At 49.2% G+C, this 26770-nt stretch overlaps 1 protein-coding gene across 1 annotated transcript in view; it reads left to right on the top strand.

The window, feature by feature from the left end:
- The first annotated feature begins 270 nt into the window (after window positions 1-270).
- MYT1 (myelin transcription factor 1) overlaps window positions 271-26770 on the top strand; it is a 37194-nt gene continuing 10694 nt past the window's right edge. The window contains exons 1-14 of the mRNA XM_026089962.1: window positions 271-325; window positions 2119-2149; window positions 5413-5475; window positions 6302-6551; window positions 7309-8176; window positions 8780-8914; window positions 10242-10332; window positions 11782-11895; window positions 13597-13811; window positions 16536-16660; window positions 17462-17731; window positions 18426-18580; window positions 21436-21498; window positions 21768-21836. Of these exons, the coding sequence (XP_025945747.1) occupies window positions 271-325; window positions 2119-2149; window positions 5413-5475; window positions 6302-6551; window positions 7309-8176; window positions 8780-8914; window positions 10242-10332; window positions 11782-11895; window positions 13597-13811; window positions 16536-16660; window positions 17462-17731; window positions 18426-18580; window positions 21436-21498; window positions 21768-21836 (2504 nt within the window). The remainder of the gene's footprint in view (window positions 326-2118; window positions 2150-5412; window positions 5476-6301; window positions 6552-7308; window positions 8177-8779; window positions 8915-10241; window positions 10333-11781; window positions 11896-13596; window positions 13812-16535; window positions 16661-17461; window positions 17732-18425; window positions 18581-21435; window positions 21499-21767; window positions 21837-26770) is intronic.

Below are 26770 nucleotides of genomic sequence, written 5' to 3'. Positions count from 1 at the left end.
CTCCCTCCTGGGGCGTGGGATGTGAGGAGCAGCTTAAAGTCCCTAAATTTGGGCATTCGAAAGCAGATCAGGGCTCGTACCTTTAAAACGAGTATCTTTGGTCTGAATGATAAAAGCAACGCTAGAAAGTGTCTGAAACAGGTGAAAGCTTCCCCTGCTGCCCAGAGCCACAGATTTACACAGAGCGACTTTTCCCACCACGTGTGAGGTTTTTCTTTAATGACAATTTTCCTATTATGTTTTAATAATTATCTTTTCTTTCCGTTCCAGATGAGTTTAGAAAATGATGATAAGAGAGCACGCACGCGATCGAAGTCTATCAGAGGTGAGCAGTTTAATACACCTGAGAGCCATGCGCTTTGCTTGTTCCAAATGGGCTTTTTTGTCAGGCCCAGGATGGCAGTTTTTCAGGTTATATTCACTGCTTCCTCTCCAACCCCACCAACATTCATCCACAAGCCTGGAAAAATCCCAATCACAAACTTTTGCAGCTCCTCATGACGCTTAACCCTCTTTCTCTGCTTCCCTCATTGCCTATGCCTAGGGGGGAAAAAAAAGGCAAAAAGGAAAAGCCCCTTTGCACGCTCCGCTTTATGGGGATGGGATTCGCGGGAGCTTCAGCTCAGCTCCCGAGCTTTCATCACTCACGCGCTGCCGGCGCCTTTGAAGTTGCACATCTGAGAGCGCCTGGCAGAAGGAGCGCGCGTTGGAGAAGCAAACAGGGCCGTCGCACGGCAGGGACACGAGGACAAATGACTTGTTAATTCAAAGCTTGATTGCTATTTATTTTCTAACTTAAAAAAAAAAGCGCATTTCATTCTTTACGTGCTTTTTTTTTTTCTTTGGGAGAAGGAAAGGTGCTCCGACGCAGAGCATGGTATCACCTCCAATGGCACTTTTGCCTCATGTGATGGTCAGAGATCGGCCTCCCACCTCTGTTCCATTTTGTGTACATGGATTTGATGAATTGCCAAGGTCACTGGAAGTGAGGAATTAATAGGGCCGGCTAAAATAAAGGGAGATGTTTGCAGGTGCTCTGCAACTTCACCCACGCAGCTGTGCTGGACCATGTTACTTTGTCTTCACCCACCCTTGTCCTTGCTCTTTGCAGCATTTGCATCTTCTTAAAAACAAAACCCAGATGCAGCCAATTATGCTGAATCAAGGTGGATTCTAGAGGTTTTATTGTTTTGTAGCACGTATATAAAATGCTCGCTGCGGTTGCTAATGAGAGCGGCCTGATCCTACTTCTTTTCCTGTACCCTGCCTTCACCATGCTTGAATCTGGGTCTTTTGATGTGAAAAGGTAATTTATTGAATACATCATGGGCCTTGCCACTGCCTCCAGTTTGCTGAAGCTCATGAGTCACCCCAGTGGGAGCTGGATCCCAGGAAACCCAATTAGCTCAAACAAATTGAGCAACGTGTTATGGTTTTTAGCCTGGGCGAATTTAGCTTGTGTTGTGTTTTTTTTTCCTCACGACTATTTGGATTCCTGGCTGGACACAAGCTTCTCAGCAGCGATGCTATGTTGTATGTTGCTATTGCATACAGCGGGATGTTCTCTTGTTCGCAARCGGGGAGCGATTCCTGAAAAAGCTACAGACTGTTGTCCACCCCACATAGCACATCTGCTCCTGCGTGCCCGAGCACAGGCAGGGCTCCCACGTCCTCCCAGGGTGGTGAGCAGAGGAGCGTGGGTCCTATGCACGTAAATCAGTATAGCTCCATTGACTTTCAAGCTGTTGAGCATCCACAGGGCAAGGTAGCCCCTAATGCAGCAAGCATGCACCCACGTGCTTAAAATTAAGCCCAGACAGGAGGATTTACGAGGTGGCGGCTGCAGGTTTATGATTTACTGCAAGCTGCCATGCTCGACGCTGCACCGCAGAGGTTTGAGATCATTCGGAGGTGCCGGCAGGGTAGATTTGCCTTTTCTTTCCCAAACGGGATGCTTGAAGGGCGATAGGAACCCAGCAGAAGGTGGCAGAGGATCCCCCCGGGGAGGGGAGACGTTCCCATCGTGTGCGCGGGGCGGACCGGGGAGGGCAGGGGTGCCTCCGCCGTGGTTTTTGACCTTGTGTTTGTTTCCGTCCCCGYGCCCTGCCCGTCGCTCAGTGCCCACGGAGCTCATCGGCCAGGAGGTGAGGTAAGGAACGGCCCCGCTCAGCCGCGGACCCCGGGGGAGGCGGGAGGCCCGGTGCTGGGACGGGTGCCGGGCGAGACCCAGGGAGTCCGGGAAAGGGAGCAAACGTGGGGACTTCGCTGGGGAGAGGTGTCCTTGGAGAGGCTACGTGGGGCGGTAGGGTAGGTCCTGCATTGCGTCCACGTCCTCTGGGCACCRCTTGGCCACGCGCGCCATGGGGACCGCGGGAGTTAAAGGTGGTGAAAGCATCAGCTCTGGATGGGTCGCATCAGACCAACGAGCCTCCAGCCACCCTCTGTCCCTCCCCGGAGCTGAACCCCGGCAGAGCCAGATGCCCGCGTTTTGTGTCGCAAGGTCATTAGGGACAACATCCTCCGGAGCAGAGTTTCTTCTCCATGTATTTTACATCCTCTCTTTGCCCCCACACTTGCACCTTCGCTCCCTGCTTTCCTGCTTCCACCTCCTCCATCCTCTGCTCCCTCCTTCCCTCCTTCCTCCCTGCCGGCCAGGACAGGTCCCAACACGAGACCGGGCGGCACCGTTTTCCGTGCTGGCCGCTCCGCCGCGTCTTCCCACCCGGCCCCGTCGCCGTTGGTTCGTTCGGCGGGCCTGGCGCGCCGACGGCAGCAGCCGGAGGAGCCGGCGCGCGTCTTTGCAGCCCTGCCGRGCGCCTCATTATAAATAACAGCCTCGGCGGCCTCGCGGCTCCCTTTAAACCCTGCCCGAGCGCTTCGGCGAGACGCGGGAGCCTTTAACCCGGACGCGCGCTAATAGCGGAGGCTGCCTTGCCCGGCGGCCCCACGTTAGCAAGCCGCGTGTGTCCGAGCGTAATTGGGCCTCGGGCAGCCCAATTTCAGAGCGCTCCCGCGCCTCCGCGCTCCGACGGCGCGGGCGCCGGGCTYGCCACTTCTCCAACTTTTATTGCCGAACACGCCAGCGGAGGTGGTAATTGGAGCAGGTGACATATAGAAGGGGCAGGACAGAGCGCGCCACAAAGCCATCTCCGCAGCTGTCACCTAATTGCCTGATTAGCTGGACGATTAATCGACTAATTGGAAGCAGGGCACGGTCTGCATGACAATAAGGGAGCCTTTTGTGGAGCGCAGGAAGGCTGCGGAGGGGGCAGAGCAGGTTAGCGCGCGACTGCGGGGAAGGAGAGCGGCTTTAAGGACCGAGGAAGCCCCTTTCGCCTTTTGGGATTCCTGCCAAAAGGCTGGAAACGTTCCCCAAAGGGGAGCTGGGGACAGGGGACAGCAACGCGGGCGCCTGAGCCGGAACGTGCTGGACACCCCGATTTCTGTGGCCGGTGCTTTTTAACGGGCCCTAAATCGAGGCTCCGAAACCAGACATCCCAAATCCCTACCCCTTTGGAAAAACTGGATATTGAGCCACTTGGCTCTTTCTTACTTATTTTTTTTTACCGCAGGCCTCATTTTAGTACATTAAAAATGGGAGGGTTGGGGCGGGGGGGGGAATCGGCCTTAATTGATTCAGCAAAGCTTATAAAAGCCTGTAACATCATCAGAGCTGCTCTTGTTTCCCGCTGAATAAGGCCTTTTTCAGGCAAGTCGCTGGTAACATAAACACGGCTCTGTCTTTCCGCGCGCAGTCACTTAACGTGTGTCTGGGGCTGCTCAGTACAGAGCAGCCTCAGTCACGACYGAAGGCAATTAAAATTAAATAGACTTTAAGATCATCAGTGGAGGGAGCAGGGAAGGGGGGAGCCCCCTCTTCCAATTATGCATGTTAGCGGGACGAGATCTTTTTGCATCTGGTCTCGCGCGCTGTGCTAGGAAAGGGCCGCGTGTACTCGGACACCGGACCCCGCAGAGTGGTGAGGCTCCGTTTTCATGTGCRCGCTGCAAAGCTGAGCGTTTCTCCAAGGGGCGGCGGACGGCCTCTGACCATTGCCCCCATGGCCATGCGTCCACCTCATCTTGGCCAGAGCCACATCTCCTTAGGGGCCACGCTGCCCTCTTATGCCCTCTTAGTACTTACTTTGCTGCACTAAAGCACACCAGTCTCTCCAAAGGAAGGGTTCCTGATCCTCCGGCAGCTCAGTAGCCCCTTTCTGTCCTGGTTTTGGGTTGAATTATCTTCCTTGAACACAAYGGTCTGAACTATGCATGGTGTTCTGGGCAATCAAGCCATTAATAACCAACCCACTGGTACACCCAGAGTTGTGGGATCCGTTTGTACACTCGGATCCTCCTTTTCTGTAGCTTTTTGCACAGACCAAGCACTCTGCTGAGAGCAGAAGTTCTTCCGAATCCCTCAAGCCTGACTTGGCACTCGGGGCTGTTTCGTGCTGGCTGGCCGGATCCCCCGTGGGCTGCCGATGCCTCTACCCTTGCGCTGGCGTCAGGAGATTTCATTAGCACCTCCAGCTTCCCGGGCTGAGGGTGCTGAGGTGCTAAAAGGGGTTATTAATCCTATGTGACTCCAGAGTTCCTCTGACAGCAGGCAAGTCACTTGGGTATCCCATAATCAATGCCATTATCTGGTTTTGCCAGAAACTGTTTGCTTTAATGTTTCTTATCAGGAGCCCTCACAGTTCCTGGAGCTGGGACTAGTTATCTCTGCAGGGGAAGAGCCCACGGCACCGTGCCAAGGGACAGAGCAGACAGGCCACAGCAAAYGTAGGGATTTGGGAGATCTGGTCACCTAAATCCCATCCATTTTCCCAAAAGTGAAGCTCCTAAGTGCTTTTGAGGATTTGTATCCTGGTGAACTTCACCCACTGTGCTCTGGCTATAAATGTAATCTCTACAATCCATTCCCAGCCCGCTCTTTTCAAAAGACCACCCGTTTTTTAGTTCAAGAAACCCCAGATCCTTGACAAGCCATCAAATGAATGAAAAGCCCATGTTTTCTTCCTACACCAGCAAAAAAAGAAAGGAAAACTGAAGAGTGGCAGTGGGGAGGCAGAGTGCAGTAGTTGTCTGGTTTTTAAAAGCTTGCTCTTACACATGCAAATCTTTAATTAAACATACTCATAAAACTATAATGAACCGTTCATCTAATTAAATGGGGTGAGTCATTTCATTAATTTTTAGCAAACTGCAAAGCTGCTCTCCTGCCCTCCTCACTTGGAATTCAAAGGGACAAGCTGAACCATTTGAGGGAAATTATCTTCCCTTTTGCAGTTAATTTTGTTCCTTCTGCACGGAACCTGTTTAACTGACCATAGTTTACACACTTTTAATTAAAAATGAAGTCTCCAAATCTTATTGCTGTTCCTGACAGTTGCTCATTTCCCTCTCCAGCTGTCCAACCCCAGGTTGTAACGGCTCTGGACACATCCGTGGAAAGTATGCAAGACACAGAAGGTAAGGCTGGGTCTGGGAGATGTGGGCTCCGAGGTGGTGGGAATGGAAAAAACGTTAGCAAGAAATCCAAGGAGGGATGTTCAGTGGGGAGAGACTGCCTCCTTGGAGGTTGCTTTGGAGCAAGAACCTAACTCGTCTCCCAATCCACCTACCGAGGAGCCCCTCTCTGTCTCTCGATCAACTGATATAATAAGGGATCCTGGGGGATCTGCTTCATCAGGCTAGCATTGGCCTTGATGGACACCCCAAACCGATGCGTAGGTACCTAGCTCAGAGCCTGGAGTTAATGGGAGCATCTTCAGGCAGAGATTGTCGTCTGCTCGCTGCCCCTGTGGCTGGGGAGAGGAAACGAGTGCACGTGGGCTGCCTCAGACTTCATGCCAGCGCTAACTGATTTTTTTTCATCACACCCCATAAGAGTGAAATCTGAGTAGTTGGTGCCAACGGGTAAACGTGCCCCAGGRCTGGTTCTGCATCCCCAGTCTGGTTTTGTGGGTAGCACTGGTGGCCGTCAGCAGCTGCAGCATGGGGAGCCACTGTTCCTGCTATTCTTTGGACACTAAGTGCTGATGGGCCAAATTGCTATAGTGAGTCTGGCAAACTTGCTCTGATTTCTCAGCAAAGCTGTGCAAAGTTAAGGTCTTAAATCAGATATTCTGGCCGTGATGAGTTAAAACAGCTAAAAATCTGGGCCGCTGCTCGCCTTTCTTAATATTTGCATATTTGTCCCATTTGCCTTTGCCAAACTGATTGAGCTGCTTCCGTGCCGTAGACTTGCCTTTTCACGAGGCAATGCCTCCTCTCTGCTCCTTGATCCCATCTGCAGTTTACAAAGCTGCCCTCTAGCAAAGAAGAGGAAACTTCAGGATGCAGAGGCCGAACATTTGGTGTCGAAGCGAAAATCCCATCCACTCAAGCTGGCCTTGGATGAAGGCTACAACGTTGACAGCGATGGCAGCGAGGAGACAGAGGTGAAGGAGGAGTCTGGCTCTGATGAGTCGGAGGGGACGCTGGAGGAGGAGGAGGCAGAGACGGTGGAGCAGGAGGAGACCCGCAGCCCCGAGCCGGCAGAAGGTGCTTTATCATTATTGATTGCAGAGCTGTATTCTGCAGGCGAGTAAAGGGCAGTGAGTGTTAATAACCAGGAGTTATAGCTCCTCTGAATTATGTACGGGATGGGTTCTTCAATTATTGCGTTCAGTGGGAGCACAACAGAAAAGCTCTGCTTAGGCTGAGATGGGATATTCCCAGATCATCTCCAATGTCTTAAAAACGAGAGCTTTTCTATCAGCAATGCTCCTTGTGGAAAGAAGCATGAAAGGAGCTCTGCGTGTGACTCCGATGGGCGAGGGGGAAGGCAGTGTGGGGTCCCGCGTCGGTGCCCAAGGTGGACCCTGGCTGGCTCCTCCAGACGCAGGAGCAGTCTCCCTCGGCCGGGTCCTGCCACTCTCCGACTTGTCGCTGTCTGATTGGGAGCCCTGAGCGGCACCACGCTGGCTTGTGGAGTGCCAGCATCCCTGGGCTGCAGCGAGGCAATGGCAGCGAGGTGCCAGGTGGGTCCTCGTGGGCAGGGGATCAGGAGGCAGCACGGGTCTGAGCACTGCGAGCAGCTCTCACGCAGAAATCCCCTTTTTACCTGCCATTTCCAAATGCAATAGATCAGGCTGCTCCAGGGGTGTTACAGAAAGGCTCTGTTTTCTTTTAAGCTTAAGGAAGACAAAGAAATGTTTATGAGCTCATATTATTTCTTTCTTTCCTGTAATTTTTGCTTTTCTTTCTCTCTCTCTTTTTTTTTTTTTTAATTTTCCTTCTTTCCCTCCTCCCACCTCAGAGAGAAGCCCAGCAAAATCAACCCATTATGGACAAAACACAGGAACGAGTACATCTGGGCCCAGCAAGGCCAGTTACAGCAGCTATCAAGAAATAATCGCCAACTCTCTCCTAAACCTAGGCCAAATAGCAGAGGAAACCCTTGCGATAGAGGGGCAGCTGCCTGAAGCAGAGCTGCAAGTCTCCAAGCCACCATCTAATGTTGTGCACCTGGTCCATGAAGACGCAGGTGAGGACTTAGCGGAGGAGGAGTGTGACAAGGAAATCATCATCCAGACAGAAGATGCGGAGGAGGTCATCGAGGTCACCAGCGAACGCAGCAGCGAGTTGTGTCCGGAGCACCGGGACGATGCAAACTCCGAGGAGTCCTGCAAACTGCAAAAGGCCATGCAAGCCGAAGCAGAGGAAGAGGATGATGAAGATGAGGAGGAGGATGAAGATGAGGAGGAGGAGGAAGAGGAGGAGGAGGATGACGAAGAGGAAGAGGAGGATGAAGAAGAGGAGGAGATGGCTCCCGAAGTGATCTGCGAAGAGACTCCTCACGCTTCTCAGGACACCCAGAAAAGCCACTGTGAAGGGCAGTTCAGCCCAAAGCCCGAGTACTCAGTCATCGTGGAGGTCCGGTCGGACGACGACAAAGATGACGACGCGCGCTCCCAGAAATCGGCAGTGACCGACGAGTCAGAGATGTACGACATGATGACGAGGGGGAACCTGGGGCTGCTGGAACAAGCCATCGCGCTGAAGGCCGAGCAGGTGAAGATCGTGAGGGAGCCCAGCCGGCTGCCTGGAGAGCACGTGAAGCACTTCCAGGTGGACGAGAAACAGAGCAAACCGCTGGACAGCATCCGCAAGAGCTACTACGGCAAAGGTGGGGTACGGGGACGGGCCTCCACGTGTCTCCTTCCTTCCCATCCCCAGGGAAAGGGATGAACTTCTCTGCTAAGCACCCCACGAAAACTAGGCGACTGGGGGTTTTCACAGCCCATGGAGGGAATTTAGCCCCCTGGCCTCAATGCCTGCAGAGATGGGGACATCCTGGGGATCAACGGTGAATGTAGATAATGATAGTGTCCCATACGCCTCAGCAGGGGGATTGCTGGCTAAATTCCCCTGCTGGCCTTGAAAATGTCAGCCTGTGCCTTAGGGCTCCTGGGCATTGAGCCTGGTGGATGGAGCAGCTCGGTGCCATGGCCATGGTGCGAGCAGTAGGCACCGGTGGCCCGGTTGCTCACAGTTACTCCTAGCCTCGTTGGTTGCTAAAATTGCTTTCCTAATTCAGTTTTTGAAATTTCTGATGGTATTAATTCCACCTTCAGAAAACAAGCTCCAAACCCAAAGGTTAACCATTTCTCCCCGTTTGCCTGGAGAAGTTGTGGGAAATGTCCACAGAAATTTTTATCTGGAGCTTTATTAACCCTTCCTGCTTTCTCCTCCAAATCTGCTTCCATTTCCCTTTCCCTACAACCCCTAGATCCCTCAAGACCCGAGAAACGCGAAATCAAATGTCCAACTCCCGGCTGCGATGGGACCGGCCACGTCACGGGACTCTACCCTCACCATCGCAGCCTGTCCGGTTGCCCGCACAAAGACAGGATCCCTCCGGAGAGTGAGTACACGGCCGGGGTGCCCGGGTGACAGAACAGAGGTTGCTTAAATTAGTTTGAAGCTGTATTTCCAAGGGGGAAAGTCACACCAGACGGGCAGAGCCATCTCAAGGCCAATGTGCCATTTGAGCACTCCAGACAGTTCCAGGATGCTTCTACGCACCCAAGTGGTGGTGATCTTTAGGGGAAATGCTATGGAGATTAATGGAAAGTCATACCCTGCTTAAAGATTTTTAGCACCATCCTGCGGAGATTGAGGTCCCTTCTCTGAAATTCAAAGAGGTGCTTTAAAAATTACTGCCCACCTCCGGTGGTGTTTTAAGTAGTCCCTGTCTTTACACTGAATTTCTTATATTTTTCCCTATTTGAGATAGCATGCTGGGAAGAAGAGGAAATCGTTCTTCCCTGCCCAAATATGATGCTGGCATTGCCATACAGCAAACGAAAGGAGTTGCTCAGGATGCTCGTGATCGCTGGTTTTCCTCCTGAGCTCTTATCACCGTAAAACTCACAAAGCGTTATACTGAAATTCATCAATTCTACAGAAAATTTTCATCATCATCATAACAGATTTTATATATAACATATACATATATATAGATACAGAGAGATTTCATTTCTACCTCTCTACCAGCATCCTAAATAGCTTTCTCTGCACATATACATAAAAATCAATGTTGTATGTTTATGATAATGGCATAATAGACCAAAAAAACACCCAATCCTTCCTTATCAGTAATTTCAAAGGTTGCAGACCTGCCATAAACACAGAATGGCAGGAAATGAGGAGAAAGTACGGTTATCTTCACACAAGCTTGAATGTGAGAGAAAATAAATAAATAAATAACACAAGCTGTGTGCTTTAGAAAGGCTTGCAAATCAAATTATTTTCTTTACTTTTAAGGTCAGCACTGCAGGAAGCAATAATCCTGCAGATTAAAATTAAAAAAAAAGAAATCAAACAAAGACTAGTCCTAAGGATAAAAGCAGAGATATAACTTCAATCACTTAAAACTACCTGAAATTGGTAGGCCTGGCTCCAAAATGATGGCGTGAGGGAGGGGCTGGCYGGGGGAACCGGATTGCAATCAGCAAACAAGGAGAAAACCCAGGCTGTGCGCAGAGATGCTAATCTAGTGCTGACCCGAGCGGCGCTGCCTTGTAAATCTTTTTTTTCCTCTATGCAGGCAAATTCTAATTACAGCATTTCACATTCCCTGATTTCTAGGAAGCCAACGTACAAGACTTGATGATTTTGTCTTTTTTTTTTTTTTCTGCTCTGTTTTTTATCGAGTTGTTTTTTCTTCCCTCCCCCTTCTCGCTCCGAAGTCTTGGCCATGCACGAGAACGTGTTGAAATGCCCCACGCCCGGCTGCACAGGACAGGGCCACGTGAACAGCAATCGCAACACGCACCGCAGGTACCTGCTCCGAGGGCCTCTCCGGAACGGCAGGGCAAGGGTGGCGGYGGGCGGACAGCCAAAAACCCATCATTTTTACCTTGCATAGGGGCCCTCACACTGAGGTGTGGTGCAGCTCAGATGGGCAAAGTAGGGATGACTGAAGACAAAAAATAATTTGGGAAGGCAAGACCAAAGTGACAGTGAATTATGGCTGGTGGCATGGCACTTTGGGGGATTTTTAGGGATTTCCGTGATATTTAGCCTGAAATTACTCCATGATGCCTGTTATTTTAGGTCCCCCCATTGTAGGATCTCAGCCCAGATGCAGTCAGGAACAGCTTTGCACTTTGAGAACCATAATTGTACCCCCTGCTCTGACTTTGCTCAAACTCTAGCACTTTCCATAAATAAGACCGCTGCAGTTGGAATGGAAGGTGCTCCTAAAAATTACTTTCACAACAAGAAAGCTTCCAAAGAGCCAGACTAGCTTGTGCTACGGAGATATGCTCGTGCATTTAGGATTGTAGCATCCGTTGCACTYGCGTGTAGTTGGCATGCAGAAAGCGCCAGTGCCGATGGGCTTGCAGGCGCGAGGTGGGCGTGCGTAACAACTTGCTCCTGCGGGAGCCGGGGGGCATGCTGAGCTGATGAGTGCTTCAGCGGAGCCATAGTTGCAAGAGGAAAATTGGGGAAAATGTGCTCAGATAATTGAGAAGCTCAATTTGGAATAGACAGAGAGATGAGTGCGTGTTCAGCTTGTGTTTAGCCCCGCTGCTGCTGCATGACGCCGGGGCTGGTGGTGATGGCTGGGTTATGGAGCACCACAGTTCAGACCCAAACCCTGGTGGGAACAACGGTGTTTATGATAATGGCATAATAGACCAAAAAACCCACCCAATCATTTCTTGTCAGTAACTTCAAAGGTTGCAGCCCCTGCAAGTGGGTCCTGGTCTCCCACGACCTCCTTCCTGAGGTGTGAGGATGTTGGAGGTTGCGCACATCAAAAGTGCAAATGCTTCCCTGCAAGTGCCCCTCGGATGGCTTCCTGCAAACTGGGTCAGCAAAAGAGCTGAATACATACAAATCACGAATGCCATTTATCGGTTAAAAGCACTCGGAAAAACCAGCCCGTCCCCTGTCTGCCTTTGCTGAGCTCAGCCCGGTGGATCTACCCGTTTGATCCGTCTCCAAGTCTTCAGGAAGCTCAGGGGCTCTTGTCCCTGTGAGATTTGGCACTTGACGTTTGGCTGCTTTGCTGCTTGCCTAAACTAAAAAATAAATAAATAAATAAATAAATAAATAAGAAAAGGCAAATGATTTCCGTATGGGCCTCAGTGCAGCTCTGGGGCGGATTTGGGTCTCTGAAGTGAGTGAGGATTTTCATGCATGTCCCTTGTGCTCAGTTTCCCTCTCTTTCTCCCTGTTTTTTTAATTTTTGTTTGTGTTTGTTTTGGTTTTAACTCACAGTTTATCTGGGTGCCCCATTGCTGCTGCTGAAAAATTAGCCAAATCGCACGAAAAGCAACAAACCCAGTCTGGTGATCCTTCGAAGAGCAGCTCCAATTCTGACCGGATACTCAGGTGAGCGGGTGGGAGCAGCGCGGCGCGGTGCCGCGTAGCCCCCCCCGTCCCCCGACAGCGGGGCTGGCGAGAGAAGCCGTCGCAGCTCGCTCCGGCTGTATCCTGCTMCTGCTGAGTCCTGTTATTACGATCATAGGTCCGGCCAAGGTGGGGAGATATTTAATTGATGATCCCAGGGAGGGCACTGAGGACAATGAATTGCTTCTGTAGCATCAATTAACGCTGAGGCTACAGGCCAAAGGGTTTTACCCGTGCAGCAGAAGGCATTCGTGCCGCTCGCGCTGCAATGCAAACTGCCGGAGAATTATGGCTATTATATTAGCATTATGAGTAGGGTGGGCTCGGCGAGGGGGAGGAGGAGGAGATTTAGGCTGCTCATAAATCACTTGATTGCAGTTTCGTTTAAGTACACCCGCTTTGCTTTCTTCACCTCCGCGGTTCAGAGGAGAGAAACCCGCCAGTCATTTTCGCGACGCGTGCATTTATTTTGTTATTTTGCTCGTGTCTATCTTCCTGCGAGAAAGGGCTGTCTGACGCTGAGAACATCCCTGATAGATCCTGGCCTCCGTAGCTGCTGTGATTCACGAGGCTACAGATGGATTGTAATACGGGTAGTTATCCTGTAATGAGAGCAGGAAGATAAAATCCCCAGTACAGACCCTTCAAAACGCGGCTGAAAGCACCCCCCAAAGGCAACAAAGGCTCTTTAATTTATTTATTTGCTCCCCAGGAGTGCYGAGCACCCCAGTGCACTGATGCTGAGAGCTCAGTGCTTGGAAAAGAAGGCCATTTAGGGCGATTACTTATTTATTTGCAGCAGAGCCTGCGACGGGCGCAGTGCGCTCTGAGCACATCACGAGGACAGTCCATGCTCCGAGGAGCCCCCRCTCCGAGGACTAAGCTGGTGGAAAGAGGTCATGGGAAGGAGAATAACAATAGGGCATTTATATACAATTTATATGCAAGACAAATTGATTCATGATAGGCAGCCCAGCAGAAGTGGGTCTTTAAAAGGGAGTCGAGGAGTCGAGCTCGCTGTTGCAGTAAGTCTGCAGTGGAGATTTGAGCTGAACTGGGGTCCTCGCGCCTGTGTGTGCCATTTTGCACTGGGACCCCCGCAGACGAGTGACACCCAAGTCTTTCTGACCGTTGGAAAAGCGCTGCCATGCCACAGCAGCCTGCAATAAAATTGTCTTGCATGAGATCGACACCTCAGTGTTTGGTTTAAAAACGAAAAAAATGGGGAAAAAAAAGAGAGGGGGAATCTAAGAGCCCCACCTCTTGCGCGGATCTACTGAGGGAGAGCAAAAGGGCTGTCTCCTCCTGCTCTACCCCCACAGCCCCTCGGGGACGAGGCGCAGCTGAGCGTCCCCATCGCGCCTGACTCCCCCCGAACAGCCGCGTCTGCAGACCRTCCCTGTCGCTCACGCGTACATCTGGCAGCAGTGGGGTCCGCACGGTGCCGGCAGAGTTTGGCGCAGCTCCACAGCAGCGTCCAAGGGCACGGCTGTTGGGCTAATCTGCCCTGATAGCACTAGGAGATGGAGAGGGCAAAATGCCCAAGAAAGGGATCTGCTTTGTTTCGAGTTTAATATTTCCCCACCACCTTGGGCAGGGACTAGTCTGGGTGCTCCCCAGGAATGGCTTGCAGGGAAGGGAAAGGAAAGGAGAAATCACTGTTGCTCGTTGTCTTCTCCACAGGCCTATGTGCTTTGTGAAGCAGCTGGAGATCCCTCAGTATGGAAGCTACCGGCCCAACATGGTCCCAGCAACCCCCCGGGCCAACCTGGCCAAGGAGCTGGAGAAGTACTCCAAGGTCACCTTCGATTATGCAAGTTTTGATGCTCAGGTTTTTGGCAAACGCATGCTTGCCCCAAAGATTCAGACTAGCGAAACCTCACCTAAAGCCTTTAAATGTAAGTTGGAAGCAGGGACGGGTTGGGTTTTGAATCCTCTCTGACATTCTCATCTTGTGTCGCGTGCCACGAGGCTCTCAGGCGCGTAGGTCTGGGCTGACGGGAGAGCTAAACCAGGTCCCACGGAGCCTGCTTTTGGTGCAGAGAGGGGTCTATGGCTCCGATTTTGAGCCATGGGCTCCAGTTTTGAGTCTCATGCTGGGAATGTTTTGCAAGCCTCCTCGGCTTCAGTTTTGGGAAGAATTGCATCAAGCAGGGGGAACATTAATCTGAGCAATGTCTCTAGGTGGGRTAAGTTACACAGCTGTCCCCAGTTGGTCCCCACTGCTTTGCAGTTCATATCTATTGATCTGTCTTTTCTCATCTAGCTAAATGGATTATAGTTTTCCTCTCCTCTATCTTATATACGACCCACTCGAGCCATTTGTCTTCTCTGCTGTATCCTGTTCTCCAGCTCCACCACCTATCGATCATACACCTTCTAGCTATCAGCTCTTTCATATCCAAGCCACCCACCTCTGTTTTTTACCCAGGATCTTGCACTGTTTACAGCACTGTGCAAGCGCAGTGCGGGTGAAAATGAAATGGCTAAATAAACCCTCAGAGGATGGGCTGTCAGGAGCTGGAGAAGAGATGCATGGGGGGGACAGCCTGCTGCACAGCTGCGCTGGGAGGACCCATGGTTGCATCCCCGCTCCCTTCGACTCCCAACATCTTTTAAATCTTTTTCTTAAAAAAGAAGGAGGGGAAAAAAAAAAAAGATTTAGGAAACCAGTTTGCAGAAGTCAGCAGCCTCAAGAGGGCTTTCTGTCTGGCTAATCCCACTTCCAGAATCCTGTTTAATCCTGATGCAGCTGCTCTCTAAAAAGTGCTCATACTTGAAAGCATCCCGGTGGTTGCACTACAATGGAAGCTCCCTTTATTACAGTACTAAATCTGTAAAGGATCAGACAATGAAATTGGATGGAGGCCAGAGAGCACAACTGCCACTGTCATCCTGGGTTAGGGCTGATGGAAAAGTAATTTGTTTCCCAGCACAAGTGATTCTCTTGCTGAATAGATTGTGTTATTTGCAATATTAGCAAAGAATTTTCGGGGTAATTGTACTGACAAAAATAATTCCAGCAGACCCACTAGGATAATCCTTTCTATTTTTTCTCATCACTTATTTTACTAATTTGCTGATTGCGAGTCTATTAGTGGTAGAAATACTTATGAAATGGAAAAGCACCGCTGAGTCTACAGTGTGAAATTGAAATTGGCATCTCATGATCCTGGATACTGTCAGGTTGGGCTCGCAAATACCCGCACCCCACCGAAAAGACATGGATTAAACCAGACTTGAAAACAAGCAGTAATACACAAGGATAACCATTTGGGCAAGCCTCCAATGAGTTAATCAAAGCGACAAGATGAATATGATTGCCAATCATAGCAGGGAAATCTGTTCCTTTCACTGAGAACTTATTTTAAAGAGATCTTCATCCAGAGGGATTTATATTCCCCTGCATGTGTGTGCATAACTCCCATTAATGTCAATATGCATTATATACGCACACAATGAGGAAGAAAGCAGTCCTTGAGAAGATTAGCATTTTATAGTGTCTTATATTTCGAGTTCATAATGGTAATAATAAAATCACTTTACTCTGTAGCAACATCAACCAAGGTTGTCTAGCTGCTTTACAAACATCGGGCCAAACCTTACGTGTCTTCCTTGGGCAAGACTCCCACTGAAGGGGGTGGAAGTTTTCCCTAAATAAGGACATAGTGAAATGAATTAAGAATTTGAAGATTTTGCTGATCGATTCAGAATACAGCCCGCAGCCCTGTGATGTGTATGAGATGAGATGATCCCATCTGCATCCAGTGAAGCCACTGACTTCTGAGGGACTCCATGTGCCTCAGGGCCCTTCTGAATGGGTCCAGTTTCAAGATTAGGCCAAGTTTATTGGGGGTTAACCCTGAGAAATACTGAGTCTCACTGACTCCCTTCCGTTTCATAGGTGTGGAGGGAGCATTGCATCTCCAGCGTTGCAGTGCTGTGGGCTATGACACACAATAATGAATAGCGCAGTGTAGGGATCGCATGCGGCTGTGCAATAAATCCTATTATTCAGATATATTTAAATGATATGACAGCTGTCAGAACATCCATATTTCATTGGTGTCATTATCAGAAGCTCATATTTCATGGTCACGTTTTGCTATTAATGTAATTTTTTACATTACAAGTTTTCATATGTGACACAAGAAACCTCCCTGTAAGTCAGCTCTGCAGATAAGTTATGAACATATGGAGAACAAGGAAAGAGCTGGGAAGCTTCCCTAAGCTTTCTCCTTTGAAGTCTTCCAATGAGGGATAGTTTTAATGAAGAAAAGTGCTGTGTTTTGGGGACTTGATGGCTGAGTTAATGAATTAACTTTCCACATCAAGAGACCTTTGCACAAGTTCCTGGCTGCAGCCAGCACTGCTACYGTTGCACGTCCCTAGCAATAAAACAGCCCATGGCTTTATAATAAATACAGGTTGCCACTGAAACTGCTAATACGTTAGCTGTGTCAGACTGACTTAATGTCTCACYGTTACTTGTGCCAGTTATACATTAGCCTTGTGTTGTTCCTTCTTTTTTTTCATTCCAGCCAAACCTTTTCCAAAGGCCTCTTCCCCCAGCCACAGCCCCTCCAGCAGTTACGTGAAGAGCACTTCATCTTCCTCTACAGGCTTCGACTACTCCCACGACGCCGAGGCTGCGCACATGGCTGCCACTGCCATCTTAAACCTCTCCACCCGCTGCTGGGAAATGCCTGAAAATCTCAGTACGAAGCAGCAAGAGGCTCCCAGCAAGGTGAGCCGAGCGCATCTGTGCTTAGGGTGCACTGACCACTGGTGTCAGCGCAGAGGGGAGCCAGCTTGGACGGGCTCTTTGGATCTGCAGCAGAGCTGGTAGTTAATTTTGATGTAGAAAATAGTGGGTTAATACTTGACGTTTTGGATGCAAGGAATACTTTTAGTTTGTTTTTCATGCCTCTCATTTTGATCTTACAAACAGAGAGGAAATGCAGAGACTTTTCAGAGCGAGGAGTAGGGACTGAACCCTTTCACTCCTGAAATGCCATGGGTGATGCACTGTTTGAGGGAGGTATTCTTGGCTATGAGCATGTTATGGAGATGCATCAGGGCTCAAATTACCCATCTGAGACAATCATCATTTTCAAGCAGATTCTCAGGGCTGGATTCAGTTGCTCATGGGTAGGTATCAGATGCTATTTGAGATTGCCTCGTGTGTCCAGGTTGACCTCCAGCTATTTTGCAAAGAACACCAGTTTTCCAGAGGTCCTATGTTGCACCCCCAGCCTTGTGCAGATGTCTTGGATGCCCTGGGGCATCATAAATGTCACTAGGTGTCTGTGTTCAGGCAATTGAGTTAAAACCCTGGGTTGTTTTAGCAGAGGCATACATTTGCACGGCATGTTTCTGAAAATGTTTGTGAAGGAGCATCCCCTACCATTTAGTTCCTTCTAATTGACTGCAGAGAGGAAGGGACATGAATGACCTGCCCCCTGCACTGCAAAGGACAAATAGGGGCAAAATCCCTTTATGGAATTGCTAGCAGCAGCTAACTTTGGGCCTGTTTCCAAACTTTCAGTCCATGGACATTGAGGTGGATGAAAATGGGACTTTGGACTTGAGTATGAACAAGCACCGCAAGCGGGAGAGCACCTTTCCCAGCAGCAGCAGCTGCAGCAGTAGTCCCAGCATGAAGTCCCCAGATGTGTCCCAGCGCCAAAACAGCACCAGTGCCACGAGCAGCACCATGACCTCCCCCCAGTCCAGCCAGACCTCCCGCCAGGATGAATGGGATGGACCCATTGACTACACTAAACCAAATCGTCAGCGGGAAGAGGAGCCAGAAGAGGTGAGTGACAACTCTAGATGTTTAACTAACACTTTGTGGGGGACCAAACGCCGTGTTTGCTTGCCCAGTTGTCTTGTTTTACCCAAACACCCTACTTTACCCCTTGAGCCTAGGAGAGAAGTACTGTTAGCTTCAGCTTCAGTGCTACCAGACTTCAGCTGCACACAACCAGGCAGGGCCAGAGCCATCCTGGGGGCAAACATGGCCCCTCTTAGCCAGTGGGTGCTCTTGGCCTCACTGGGGTGCTCCTGCCAGGGAAGCACCCCATTTCTGTAGTTTTGGGTCTACATTGCTTCCTTCACTATATAACCTTTCAGCATATTTGCATTAGTGGTGCTTCTGACACTGTTCCCCAGGGTGATTTATATCTGCCATTAGCAGATACGGCCCCTTGTGCCATTAGCACCAGTCCTTGAAGGTGGGATAATCTAGCCATTACTCCTTGACTGGGTGCAGCTCCTGGCACGGGAAGCAATGCAATGACTCCCTGCCCATAGGGCAAGGTGGAGACAGGCAGTGCCAAGGAAGAGAATGGGGGGAGTCACAGTGATCCCTAACCCTGCAAGACCTTGGGAAGCCCAGGTGAAAATCCCGGTCTCTATACAGATGTTTTACACATTTCTCCTGCAAAAAGAGAAAATCGCAGCATCAACGAGCACCACTGCAACCACTTTTTCTGGCTGTTTTCTTGCAGTCAGAGCCTGCAGCCCATTCTTTTGCCTCCTCGGAAGCTGATGAGCAAGAAGTGTCAGAGGAAAACTTTGAAGAACGAAAATACCCAGGGGAAGTTACTTTAACCAACTTCAAGCTTAAATTCCTCTCCAAGGACATCAAGAAAGAGCTGCTCACGTAAGTGCTGCCTTCTTGTCTCTTCCTCCAAAATGCTTAAAATCCTCAGGACAGTCAGGCAGGTAGACGGAAGTTGTTAGAAAATAAATACATTTTAAAAGTTAGTTTAGCCATGYTTCTTACTGCGATGATTTTATTTCATCTAAGCACTTCAAATGAAAGCTTAAAGAGAAACTCCATCCTCTGACAACTTCTGATCATTGAGGCAAAATATATTCCCACATGGCCTTCTGGAAACTCTGTACTGATGAAGAGAACTTTCTGTGGAGCTCTGTGTTCTGGGRATTCACAGATGTGGCCATGGAAACATCTTTGCAGTGTCCATTTTCCCTTGTATTTTCCTACAAGAGTTCTTCTGACACAGTGGTGGGGGTCTGTCCAATTTTCTGCCCCCTCACGTATGGGACATGGATGGTCCTTTGCAGCCAACAGACTCAAGGGAGCTCAGTACCTTCTCAACGGAGATGTTGAACCATAGGCCACGAGATGCCTCATTGGGAAGTCAGGACTTGTTGGCTACTTAATGTAGAGCACTGAGTCCCATAACTGTGAAAATGCAGAGACCATAAAATGTGAGCTATGGCTACAGTGAGATTGCCGTTGTGCTGCATTTAAAATTGGAGAGTGACCTTRACCAAGCTCACACCTATGTATTCATGACGTTGAGGGGGAAAATAGATTCAGATCTTTTCTATAAGATACAGTATCATTCCTTATCCATGCTAGTTCCTCAAACTAATAGTTAATGTTTAGAGTCTGACTCAAACATTGCAGCTTGGATCTGGCTCAGATCTAAAGGGAGGTCAGGATCAGTTTTGAAGTAGTGGTGGGAGGTCTCCTTTCCCATCTGCTGTGYTTAGACCTCTTTCCTGTACATCTTACCTTTCTGTATGTTAAATGCGAAAGAGTTGGTGGGCTTCATTTCCCTGACTGTATACAACTTGGCTCATTATTTGGCTAGGCAAGCAGCAGGCTGAGCGAGCTGTGTAGATAGTCAGGAAAGAGATCCATGGGGGCAAATAAGAGCAGGAACAGTATCTTCCCTAAATGAGCAAGACACATATTAACTGCCCTATACAAAGCTCTAAAGGCTTTTTATTCTTTTTTTTAATTCAGCAGTGACGTGAGTAGCAATTTCTGAGGTAAAGCCCTGAAGTCTTTTCGTGCTTTAATTGTATTATGAAGGTAGAGAAATCTCCTAAGTGGAAACATCACCAGAAATAAATGGTGCTGTGGGCAGCCCTGAGCCTTCTTTCCCCATTTAGCATCCTTGATCCTTTCTGACCCAATGGCTAATGAATTAGCTGAAGTTAACTCAAGAGCAGATGTATATTTGTATATACGTGCTGTGTATATTTGATTCTCCATGTCCAAGTGTAGTCCTTGGGCCTACTCCGGGTACCAAAGGCAATACCTGTGAAGGTGTTCCTCACTTCTATCGTCTTGTAGCCCTCCTACCTGTACAAGAGTGTGTACCACATAGCTATATATCACCACTGCTTGAACATCTTCATGGCAGTGCTAGTTGCAGGGTTCACTGCTTTTGGGCAGGTGTTGGGGCTGTGAAGGACTTGAGGGTATTTTCCTTGCTGTGAGTAACCTTTGCATGTGCTCCTTGTCCCATAATGCAGAGGGACAACTGGAGGCAGCAACAGCAGAGGGTATAAAACATGCTGTTTGATGGGGCATCAGAAACAGGATCCCCAAGACCACCACATGGACAAACTATGAGCTGGTTTTCCAGCCTTAGTACCAAAACCCATCCGGTTCCTGTGCGCTATGTATTGATGGGGGTTGTCTTTCCCTATTTTGGGGATATAGACATGCCCAGAGTGGTCCCATGCCTGTTTTCCATCCCTTGCATTTTGCGAGTGCCCAGACCACACAGTCCCCTTTGCAGCTCCTTGTGTTGACCAAAGCCAGATGCCGGCTCCTCCCAGGGAAGAGCCTTTCCAGAGCCTCAACCTGCCAGGCCAGGCTGGCACCGGCCTCCCTGCGTGTCCCGGGACAAACCTGCTATCTCGTGTTTGTCCTCAGCCACGGGGCAGGCAGGGCGATGCTGGCCAAGGACCTCACCTGCTCAGGCATGAGACAGATGATTTTGATCCCTGGGCACCATGAAGCTACGATGCCTTTTCCCGTTACCCATGCAATTCATTAGGAAGTCAGGGAAGAGGGACAGGTATGAAATGCAGCCAGGTTGAGCCATCAGTCAGGGATGCGGCGGGCTTTGAGTGTCCTCAATCTAGGAGCCCCCAGGCACTAGAGCCAGAGGTTCCTTTTAATTCCTATTTGGAGTGAATAGCATTTTCAATCTTTTCTTTGCAGCTATGAGGGCTGAAAAAGTCTTTTCAGAAAGCTGAAAACTGAGGCTTTCAGGGAATAACCTGATTCCAGCAGCCAGAGCTTTAATATTGCAAAAAATCATCTGAACTGGCAACACCCAGGCAGTAAATTTGACTCTTTGTTCATGCCATCCAGCAGGCTGTCTCAAGTCTTCCACTGCCACCAAGCAACCAAATATTTTTAACGCTTTCTTCACATTTTGYCACAAATTCCTTCTCACGGAGGTTTGTTGTGATCTTTTGGGAACAAAAAAAAGGAAAGAAAGGAGGCTGGAATGGAAACATTTGGTTTATCTGCATGCAAACGTATAAACAGCTGCTGAGGTGGTGGCTGAGGTGGGGTAGGGAGCYGGAGGAGCCAGAGGCTTGTCCTTGGGCTGGGGCCACCTCTGAGCAGGGTGATCCCCCAGGCAGACCCCAGGAAGGCCCAGCTGGTTTTGCACRGATGTGAGTCTTGGCTGGATTCATTTCTTTCTGGCACTGATGCTTGTTGTTGTTGTCGTTGCTCAGTTGCCCTACGCCAGGCTGTGACGGCAGTGGACACATCACGGGAAACTATGCCTCTCACCGCAGGTTGGTTGACCTTTCTTTCGCGGTTCTGACTCTAGAGACAACTTTTTTTTAGTGTGGTTTTTTTTGTCCATGTGGATGGTTTGGTTCTGTTTCCTCCCCACTTCTGTTCCCCTTCCCCACGCCCCAGCCCTTTTTCTTTTTCCTCCCCCCCTTCCTTTTTTTTTTTTTTTTTTTTTTTTTCTTTTCCTTTTTTTTTTTTTTTTTTCCCCCCCCCCCCCCTTTTTTTTTTTTTTTTTGCTTATCCAGATATTCCATCTCTTCTCTTTCAGCCTTTCTGGTTGTCCTCTTGCTGACAAGAGCCTCAGAAACCTCATGGCTGCCCACTCTGCTGACCTCAAGTATGTTTGCGCTCAACTTGGAACTCCTTTTTTTTCTTTTTTTTTTTCCCCCTTTTTTTTCTCTCTTCCCCTCCCCACCCCGCCTCTCCTCGTGCTATGCTTTTGCTTTTTCATCCCCTCCCTTCTCCATTCAAAAAGCTGATCAAAATCCACCTGTGATGAGCCCTGGTGGAGAGTCCGGTCTCTCATTATCATGCTGGGAAGAGGCAATGGCTCACGTGCAAATACGAATGCTTGGGAAGGCTCCTTTTGGGGAGAGGGCTCACAGAGCCACTCAGAATTGACCCAAACCCCTGGCAGGCTTTCTCTGGGCGCTATAGAAATATGCTATTTTCTTTTCCATTTGGAGTCTTTTCCCAAGCTCTTGCTACCTAGTTTGTGACATAACCCTTTTCATTCAGCGTTTTTGTGTAGCCATCAAATAATACAAAACCCAGAGAAAAGCATGCGCTTTATTATTGCATAGAGGCACAGCTGGGAAAATACCGCTAGGACGTAGCAGAAAGAAGCCAACTCTTTTGGAGAACCTGGTATGCTAATTACGTGCTAAATTTTAGGGGCTGTTCAGGATCCAGTGACAGAGATTTCTATTCATTTCAATAGGAGTTTGATTTGCGGGGGAATGAAAGCGAGAGAAAGAGCAAACAATGATTCGCGAGGCCGGATCCTCAGCAGCTGCAAACAGGCAKGGTTGAGTCCAAGTCAATTAACCGGCGCTAAGCGGCTCAGAGGCGCTCGCGGCTTCTTTGTTTCCATCTCCGCTCCCAAACGGGGGAATCCAGTCTCGAAACTTTCATTCAAATCTGCTCCTCCAAATCTTGTTTTCAGCTTTGCTGACTTCTTCCCAAAGCTGCCTCATTTTCGGTAGGGGATTTATTCCTCACAAGCGAATTTCCCAAATGTTCTCTTACGTTCCTTCCCCTAAAGAAAGGCTTAATAGAAATTGTATTTAAAATAGGTGGAGACACTTAGCGGGGATACTTCTCCACTAAAGTCCAAACCAGATCTTCGGGGGAGAACCAGTTGTGAATTTGTTTTCAACATCTCTTCCACGGAGCCAGCCTGTCTTTCGAGGCTGATTCTCCACTTCCTGCTTTGCCGAATCCAATTTTAGGATTATTTGGACGCTAAGTTATTCATAATCATACATACAACTGAAGAGGCCTCTACTGAGAGTAAAACCACRTAGGGGGGCTTTGCATTGCAAAGGCTTATCATAAAAAGCTTTATGTCCTAAGGAGAGGAAAGGAAGAGAGGAGGAGAGGAAGATGAAGGGATTTGCCTGAGTGTGTCCGCGGCGAGCTCAGACTCCAGCCCGCATCTCCGGTCTCCCACTGCCGATGCGCAAAGAGCTGCGGGAGGGCAACCGAGTCCCTTCATGCAAGAAAAACTGGGTTTCAGAGATGTGTTTCTTCAGGGGCTGAAGTCCGTGCTGGCACGTACGTGCTCTGAGCCCACTTTCTCTCCTCCCAACCGTAGGAAACACTATGCCCTTGAAGGGTGAATATTGAACCTTCGYGCCTACATCTGGCTGCGACACCAAAGCTGCCCTCGCAGGAGCAGATGGGGCTGGCTGAGGCACGAGCTTAAGCAAAACCATTGCTGACGAGCAGTCGTTTCCGCGCGTGAAGAATGTTTGTGGAAAACAGAGATGCAGTTGGTGATGCTCAGAGCCGTGCTAAGGAGAAATCGTAGTGTCAGGAGGGAGCCCCTTTGCTCACTGGAGGGTGGTCAGAAAGCCCCAGRTGTCCTTACAGCGGTCCAGAGGCAGCGTGTGCCCGGGACTGCTCTGCTGTCCCACCGCTGCCGCGGGTGGCGGTGCCAGGATTCRGTATCACAGAGGCACAAAAGGAAGCTGGATTAGTCAATATTAATAGCGTATTCCAGTGGACGGAAAGGACATGCATGATTAGTGCTAAGTATACTTAATGTGCATTATAGCCAATACACATTYTAAAAGCACCTCTTAAGAGAGCTTTGCTGAAGTGGTGTTTCTCCAGCAGCCTGAAGAATAGCCAAGTGATCGTACAATTACTATTAAAGATATTAAAAGCTGTCAGCCCCAGTGYCCATTTTCAGTATGGGCCAGGAGAAAAAACAGAGTCGTTTCTGAGACTGAGTCACTCAGAACGTTTGCTGTTCAGGGTGTCCAAACCTGACACGTTCCCCTGAACCTTTCAGGAGTCTGATGTTAACACTATTTACCAAAATCATATATAAAATAGGAGAATCATGGCCAAAACAAAGCTTTTTAATGTTATTTCCCAAATATTGTTTTGTTTTTATATCCTGGTAAGGATGGGAGCATAGGGAGGGAGGAAGGGAATAGGATTCAGAGATCTTGCAGATACCGTAGTCGTATCTTTTCCACAACTTCAGATAAGGCTATGTCAGCATTTCTATTATAAATTCTATTTCAGGGGTTAATATCCCTGATATAAAAAAATAGCTCCAGGCTGGAACATCCAATAAAAGGTCTCTGTCAGAATGATTTGTCTCCAGATAATTAAAAATAAAAATCAAATCACTTCTTTCACCTCTTTAAAAGTACTGAAAGGCAAAAGGAATTAGACGTTAGTGTTTTCATAGTTTCATCCCACCCCTGAAGCTAGAACAACAMAGCAATAGTTTTGCTTTCTAATTTAACAGTGTATAACAGCCAAATGTCACAAACACACAGGAGTCTCCTAAACCTGTATTTTCTAAATGATACAGAGGATTTCATCAACGTCCTGCTAGATCTGTCTCTGCCGTGGCCCATCTCATTGCTGCATTTCAGTTCATCTCTTACTGCGCTGGACCTGTGTGTGTTTCCCTGGATCTGGGCAGGCTGTGTTGTTCCTTACTTAGTCTCCCAGGCATCCTTTCGGGACCAGCATGTGTCCCTGCTGTCCCATCCTGTAGGCTCTTTCCGCCCTCCCCTGAGCTGGTCCCCGGTTGCTAACTGCATCCCTTCCCGAAGGTCCTGTGTTGCAGGAGGTCCCGATTTACATCTCCCCTCTCTCAGGGACATGTGTTCACTCCTGAACATGGTTTTCATGATTGCTTAGCTTCACATGTTTTGTAACGTCTCCAAAAAATCATTCATTCTTTGCTTTACCTAGCAGGAAAGAGGAAGAAAGACAAAATGGCAAACTATCTCATCTATTTCTCTTCCTTACTTTTCTATCAAGCTTTCCTTAAGTTTTGAGAAGAGTCCTCCAAAGAGCTCAGGATCCCTCTGCCCCAAATGYGCTTTCTTTTCTTTTCTGATTTATGGACTCCCTCCTGTCTCTCCAGCTGGTTTCCTTCTGTTACCGCTGTCCTGTGGTGAAAGCCAATCCCTTTTCCTCTCTTTTGGCAGGGACTTTCCTGATCAATCCTGGCAAACGACCAGAGTCCCTCTACTAGCAATCCAACTCCAGGGTTTTCCTGCTGGAAAAACTGGTTTCCACTGGCCAATGTGCTATCATCTTAGCCAAAGATGCTCATCTGAATGGATGATCGGCAGTGTTAAATGAACCTTGACACTCTAGGTCAGGCGCCAGATTTTTTCCGAATGTGGGAAAATTTGCATATTGCTTTTCCCAAATATACTGGCCTTGGAGGCTGGACATACATCTGCCACACAGTCGCCCATCAGTTTACTGAGGTGTCCTGGAGATATTGGGCATTTACACAATGATCCCTGTTCTGCTGCAGCCAAACAACCAACGGTACCAAGCACTAGTGGCTTGAAAAACGGGGATTGAGAAAGTAGAGGCGCTGCAAAATTCCCCCCCGAAAGGCAATCTGCAGCTTGCAGCTGGGCTGGGCACACGGAGTGGCCACGGCCGTGCCACCACGGCCGACGCTGATGCAATCCCGGTGCGGCCAGGTGAAGCTCCTCTCAGCGAGCTGTGCAGTGTCGCAGCGGTGAGCTGCGCTCTCTCCCGTTCAGCATCCGCTGGAACGAGTGGCCGACCCTCTCCCATTCATCCTGCAGAGGCAGCGTGGATTTTTTCCCCAGATACTAAACACTTGACTCAGAACAGCGCTAGCTAATTGGCAGGCTGGCATGCACATCCTCGGCTGGGACTACTCGCCTCTTTTCCTTGTCCCCATGACAACTTTTATGTCTGCGTGTCACCTACAGCATTCGCAGCAGATCTTTATGCTCGTTGTACTTCGTATTCCATCACCTTTCTCGCTTCTGTGGCCTTAATGATGCAGCGCTTAACTCACACCATTATCTTCTTTCTTGCTTGATAATGTTTGGAGCCTGTGCTAGCTTTTGTGCTGTTTTATGTGATCACAGAAGTGTTCTTCTGTGCTTTAATTTCATTCATGTCTTCGAGCGCTGGATGCTTACCTTCGAACCGATGATCACAAATGTACCTTCAAAGATTCCTTTGTACCGGGCAGAGGCTGAGGAGGGAGGGGGAGATTTTTTCACTGAAACACAAAAAACTCCTGGTACATCATGTGAAAGGACCTGGTGACTTCCAGCCTAGGGCCTCGTGGGAAGTGGTTTTCTCCCCCCGGAGAAACACTCAGGTCTCTTACCCACAGTATTGGAGACCTCAGCAGACTGTTAGATTAACTGAAATACCGTTTGACTGAGGTCCTTTCGGCCCAGGGAGGAGTCACGGCCCAACCAGCCAGGACAAAGGGGTCCTGTTCTGCCACCGACCTGCTCTGTAACTTGTGGCAAGTTGCTTCTCTGCTCCTCGTAGGGCACCAGTGCCCCCTTGTCCGCACTAACAGAAAGCTTTGCGTATTCTGACCTTCTAGGGCTTTCAAATGAGAGGAATTGCTAAACAGACGTAGCGATTTCTTTGCACTCGCGGGCGCTTGCCGTGCTCTGACCRTTTCTGTACCTGCTCTGTTGCAAATAGATGGGCTCAGTCCCTCAAGCTGCCTGTCTTCACACCATGCGTCCTCCTGGCACTACTGAGATAGCCATGTCTTGGTTG

The sequence above is a fragment of the Apteryx rowi genome, unplaced genomic scaffold, assembly GCF_003343035.1.
Source record: "Apteryx rowi isolate R43461 unplaced genomic scaffold, aptRow1 scaffold_0, whole genome shotgun sequence".
Classification (NCBI taxonomy): domain Eukaryota; kingdom Metazoa; phylum Chordata; class Aves; order Apterygiformes; family Apterygidae; genus Apteryx; species Apteryx rowi.
This window is presented reverse-complemented; position numbering and strand designations above follow the sequence as displayed.